The 6,000-nt window shown below is 65.7% G+C and overlaps 1 protein-coding gene across 2 annotated transcripts in view; it reads right to left on the reverse strand.

Moving 5' to 3' along the window:
* The window catches only part of LOC148590905 (sarcoplasmic/endoplasmic reticulum calcium ATPase 1), a 52,190-nt gene extending 46,684 nt beyond the window's left edge, over positions 1-5,506 (reverse strand). For both annotated transcript variants that reach the window (XR_015914226.1, XM_088538338.1), the window contains exons 1-3: positions 5,371-5,506; positions 4,243-4,260; positions 3,135-3,217 (exon numbers count right to left, since the gene is read on the reverse strand). Coding sequence is in view for 1 of the 2 variants with exons in the window: in XM_088538338.1 (XP_088394464.1) it covers positions 3,135-3,217; positions 4,243-4,260; positions 5,371-5,488 (219 nt within the window). In the remaining variant the exon portion in view is untranslated. The remainder of the gene's footprint in view (positions 1-3,134; positions 3,218-4,242; positions 4,261-5,370) is intronic.
* Positions 5,507-6,000: the final 494 nt, after the last annotated feature.

Consider the following 6,000-nt stretch of genomic DNA (forward strand, 5'->3'; position numbering starts at 1 on the left):
GGGGGGACACCCGTGTCCCCGTGTCCCCAAGGCAGCTGGTGACACTTGAGACGGCGCCGCCGGACACCGGATCCCGGGGAGGACGCGGCCAAGGACGAGGGGCCCCGGCGTCCGGGTGGCACCTTGGGGACACCCCTGTCACCCCCATGTCACCCCCGTGTCACCCTCGTGTCACTTGTGTCACCCCTGTGTCACCCCCATGTCACCCCCGGGTGGCACCTTGGGGACCCGTGTCACCCCCTTGTCACCTGTGTCACCCCCGTGTCACCCCTATGTCACCCCAAAGAGGGGCCCCGGCGTCCGGGTGGCACCTTGGGGACACCCCTGTCACCCCCTTGTCACCCCCGTGTCACCCCTGTGTCACCCTCGTGTCACCTGTGTCACCCCTGTGTCACCCCCATGTCACCCCCGGGTGGCACCTTGGGGACCCGTGTCACCCCCTTGTCACCCCCGTGTCACCCCATAGAGGGGCCCCGGTGTCCGGGTGGCACCTTGGGGACCCCCCTGTCACTCCCTTGTCACCCCCGTGTCACCCCCGTGTCACCCTCGTGTCACCTGTGTCACCCCTGTGTCACCCCCATGTCACCCCCGGGTGGCACCTTGGGGACCGTGTCACCCCCTTGTCACCTGTGTCACCCCCGTGTCACCCCTATGTCACCCCAAAGAGGGGCCCCGGCGTCCGGGTGGCACCTTGGGGACACCCCTGTCACCCCCTTGTCACCCCCATGTCACCCCCGTGTCACCCTCGTGTCACCTGTGTCACCCCTGTGTCACCCCCATGTCACCCCCGGGTGGCACCTTGGGGACCCCTGTGTCACCCCCTTGTCACCTGTGTCACCCTCGTGTCACCCCATAGAGGGGCCCCGGTGTCCGGGTGGCACCTTGGGGACACCCCTGTCACCCCCCTGTCACCCCCTTGTCACCCCCATGTCACCCCCGTGTCACCTGTGTCACCCCCGTGTCACCCCCGGGTGGCACCTTGGGGACCCCTGTGTCACCCCCTTGTCACCCCTGTGTCATCCCCTTGTCACCTGTGTCACCTTTGTCACCCTCGTGTCACCCCTGTGTCACCCCCATGTCACCCCCGGGTGGCACCTTGGGGACCCGTGTCACCCCCTTGTCACCTGTGTCACCCCCGTGTCACCCCTATGTCACCCCATAGAGGGGCCCCGGCGTCCGGGTGGCACCTTGGGGACACCCCTGTCACCCCCTTGTCACCCCCGTGTCACCCCCGTGTCACCCTCATGTCACCCCCGTGTCACTCTCGTGTCACCTGTGTCACCCCCATGTCACCCCCGGGTGGCACCTTGGGGACCCGTGTCACCCCCTTGTCACCTGTGTCACCCCCGTGTCACCCCATAGAGGGGCCCTGGCGTCCGGGTGGCACCTTGGGGACCCCCCTGTCACCCCCTTGTCACCCCCGTGTCACCCCCGTGTCACCCTCGTGTCACCTGTGTCACCCCTGTGTCACCCCCGGGTGGCACCTTGGGGACCCCTGTGTCACCCCCTTGTCACCCCTGTGTCACCCCCTTGTCACCTGTGTCACCTTTGTCACCCTCGTGTCACCTGTGTCACCCCTGTGTCACCCCCATGTCACCCCCGGGTGGCACCTTGGGGACCCCTGTCACCCCCTTGTCACCTGTGTCACCCCCGTGTCACCCCATAGAGGGGCCCCGGCGTCCGGGTGGCACCTTGGGGACATCCCTGTCACCCCCTTGTCATCCTCGTGTCACCCTCATGTCATCCCCGTGTCACCCCTGTGTCACCCCCGTGTCACCCTCGTGTCACCTGTGTCACCCCTGTGCCACCCCCATGTCACCCCGGGTGGCACCTTGGGAACCCGTGTCACCCCCTTGTCACCCCTGTGTCACCCCCTTGTCACCTGTGTCACCTTTGTCACCCTCGTGTCACCTGTGTCACCCCCTTGTCACCCGTGTAACCCCCATGTCACCCTGTGTCACCCCCTTGTCACCCCATGTAACCCCCTTGTCACACCCTTGTCACCCCTGTGTCACCCCCAGGTGGCACCTTGGGGACACTTGTGTCACCCCGGTGTCACCCCATGGAGAGGCCCTGGCGTCCGGGTGGCACCTTGGGGACCCCCTTGTCACCCCAGTGTCACCTCGGTGTCACAACGGTGTCACCTCGGTGTCACCCCACGGAGGGTCCCAGGCGTCCGGGTGCCTAAAGGGACCCCCGTGTCCCTTTGTCCCCATGTCCCCATTGTCCCCATTGTCCCCCGTGTCCCCATTGTCTGCAATGTCCCCCATGTCCCCCAGGTCCCCAATGTCCCCATGTCCCCATTGTCCCTATTGTCCCCATTGTCCCCATTGTCCCCAATCTCACCCCCTGTCGCCATGTCCCCTGTCCCCCTCGTATCCCCATTGTCCCCATGTCTCCCCGTTGTCCCCATTGCCCCCATGTCCCCTGTGTCACCCCCGTGTCCCCATTGTCCCCAATGTCCCCATTCCCCCCAATGTCCCCCATGTCCCCCCATTGTCCTCAATGTCCCAATTGTCCCCAATGTCCCCCTTGTCCCCCCATTGTCCCCATGTCCCCCATGTCCCCATTGTCGCTGTTGTCCCCATGTCACTCACAAAGGAGATACAGGCGGCCACCAGCAGGATGTCCCCAATGTCCCCAACGTCCCCATTGTCCCTGCTGTCCCCATTGTCCCCCCATGTCCCCCCATTGTCCCCAATGTCCCCAATGTCCCCATTGTCCCCATGTCACTCACAAAGGAGATACAGGCGGCCAGCAGCAGGATGTCCCCATTATCCCCAGTGTCCCCCAATGTCCCCATTGTCCCCAATGTCCCCATTGTCCCCATTGTCCCCAATGTCCCCAATGTCCCCAATGTCCCCATTGTCACTCACAAAGGAGATACAGGTGGCCAGCAGCAGGATGTCCTCATTGTCCCCAATGTCTCCATTGTCCCCAATGTCCCCGTTGTCCCCATTGTCCCCATGTCACTCACAAGGCAGATACACGTGGCCAGCAGCAGGATGTCCCCATTCCCCCCAACGTCCCCATTCCCCCCATTGTCCCCAATGTCCCCATTCCCCCCAACGTCCCCATTCCCCCCATTCCCCCCAATGTCCCCCATTGTCCCCACTGTCCCCGTTGTCACTCACAAAGGAGATACAGGCGGCCAGCAGCAGGATCCGGACCAGCAGGTCCTCGAACTGCTCCACAACCAACTCCCAGATGGTCTTACCTGGATGGGACCGGATGTGTCACCCCCCTGGGGACACCGGGATGTGTCACCCCCCTTGGGGACACCGGGGGACACCGGGACGCGACACCCCCCTTGGGGACACCGGGGGACACCGGGGGCCTGGAACGTGTCACCCCCCTGGGGACACCGGGGGACACCGGGACGCGACACCCCCCTTGGGGACACCGGGATGTGTCACCTCCCTGAGGACACCGGGGGACACCGGGGGCCCGGGATGTGTCACCTCCCTTGGGGACACTGGGATGTGTCACCCCCCCTTGGGGACACCAGGGGCCATCGGGGTCCCAGGATGTGTCACCTCCCCCCTTGGAGACACTGGGGGACATCGGGGGCCCGGGACGTGTCACCCCCCTTGGGGACACCAGGATGTGTCACCTCCCTTGGGGACACCGGGGGACGTCACCCCCCTTGGGGACACCAGGGAACATCGGGGGCCCGGGACGTGTCACCCTCCTTGGGGACAGTGGGGGACGTCACCCCCCCTTGGGGACACCAGGGAACAGTGGGGGACACCGGGGGACACCAGGACGCGTCACTGGGACATGTCACCCCCCTTGGGGACACTGGGATGTGTCACCTCCCCCCTTGGGGACACCAGGGGACGTCACCTCCCCCCTTGGGGACACTGGGGTCCCGGGATGTGTCACCAGGACGTGTCACCCCCCTTGGGGACACCGGGACGTGTCACCTCCCCCCTTGGGGACACCGGGGGACACCGGGACGCGTCACCAGGACGTGTCACCCCCCTTGGGGACACCAGGGGACGTCACCTCCCCCCTTGGGGACACTGGGGCCCCGGGATGTGTCACCAGGACGTGTCACCTCCCCCCTTGGGGACACCGGGACGTGTCACCCCCCTTGGGGACACCGGGACGTGTCACCTCCCCCCCTGGGGACACCAGGACGTGTCACCTCCCCCCTTGGGGACACCAGGGGACACCGGGACGCGTCACCAGGACGTGTCACCCCCCTTGGGGACACCGGGACGTGTCACCAGGACTCACCCTCCTCGGCCGGGAGCTCTGTGGGGACAAGGACGGGGGGTCAGGGGGGACAACGGGGCCCTGACGTCCCCAATGTCCCCAATGTCCCCCCAGGTCCCCCCCATGTCCCCCCAATGTCCCCCCAACGCCCCCAAGGTCCCCAATGCCCCCCATGTCCTTCCATGTCCCCCCATGTCCCTCTGTGTCCCCCAATGTCCCCCCATGTCCTCAAAGTCCCCCAGGTCCCCCATGTCCCCAATGTCCCCCCATGTCCCTCTATGTCCCCCAATGTCCCCAACGTCCCCATACCCCCATGTCCCCTTATGTCCCCAATGTCCCCAATATCCCCCATCCCCAATGTCCCCCTATGTCCCCCCCTGTCCCCCAGTGTCACCAATGTCCCCATAACCCCATGTCCCTCCATGTCCCCCCATGTCCCCCAGGTCCCCAACGTCCCCAATGTCCCCAATATCCCTATTGTCCCCCTGTCCCCAACACCCCCGTTGTCCCCAATGTCCCCCCATGTCCCCATTGTCCCCCATTGTCCCCATTGTCCCCCAATGTCCCCCCGCCTCCCCCGTCCCCCATGTCCTCGACATCCCCAATGTCCCCAATGTCCCCAATGTCCCCCATGTCCCCATTGTCCCCATTGTCCCCATTGTCCCCCAGTGTCCCCCATGTCCCCATTGTCCCCCTTGTCCCCCAATGTCCCCCATTGTCCCCCATGTCCCCAATGTCCCCATTCCCCCCAATGTCCCCCTCGTCCCCATTCGCCCCATTGTCCCCAATGTCCCCATTGTCCCCCATTTCCCCCCATGTCCCCCATTCCCCCCATTTCCCCCAATGTCCCCATTGTCCCCCATGTCCCCATACCCCCATGTCCCTCCATTCCCCCCAATGTCCCCCATTGTCCCCATTGCCCCCATTGTCCCCATTCCCCCCAATGTCCCCATTGTCCCCAATGTCCCCATTGTCCCCATTGTCCCCATACCCCCATGTCCCTCCATTTCCCCCATGTCCCCCATTCCCCCCATTGTCCCCCTTGTCCCCATTGTCCCCCATGTCCCCATTGTCCCCATTTCCCCCATTCCCCCCATTGTCCCCATTCCCCCCAATGTCCCCCATTGTCCCCATTGTCCCCATTCTCACCATTGTGCCCGTACTTCTCCAGGCTCCTCTTCACCTGTTCCGGTGACAACCCCACGTTCTCGGTGACACCGAAATAGGCCAGACACTCCTCGACCGTCTTCGCGTGGGCGTTCTCCATGGTGTCACCGTCCCCGGTGTCACCGTTGTCACCGTCACCGGCGTCACCGTCCCGGCGTCGCCGTCACCGTCCCCGGTGCCGCCGCCGGCGTCGCCACCGCCGTGGGGGCTTTTGAGGGGCCCCCGCTGGCTCCGCCTGTGTCGCCCCCCCCTCCGACTGTCCCCGTGTCACCGTGTCACCATGTGTCACCCGGTGTGTGTCCCCCCCCCCCCATAGGGGCTATTTTGGGCCCTGATGGACAGGAGGGACTTGGGGACCGTCCCCTGGTGTCACCCCCTGGCGGGGGGGGGGTGGAGCAGGGGGGCGGCGCCCGGACGCCTGGGCCCCTCCTGGGGGTCAATGGGGCCCTATGGGGCCCTATGGGGCGCCCGGACGCCTGGGCCCTTCCTAGGGCTCAATAGGGCCCTATGGGGCACCCAGGCCCAACCTGGGGGTCAATGGGGCCCTATGGGGCACCCGGACGCCTGGGCCCCTCCTGGGGGGTCAATGGGGCCCTATGGGGCCCTATGGGG

The sequence above is a fragment of the Tinamus guttatus genome, unplaced genomic scaffold (assembly GCF_059628265.1).
Source record: "Tinamus guttatus ecotype Peru unplaced genomic scaffold, ASM5962826v1 Tinamus_guttatus_pri_ptg001016l, whole genome shotgun sequence".
Taxonomy (NCBI): Eukaryota; Metazoa; Chordata; class Aves; order Tinamiformes; family Tinamidae; genus Tinamus; species Tinamus guttatus.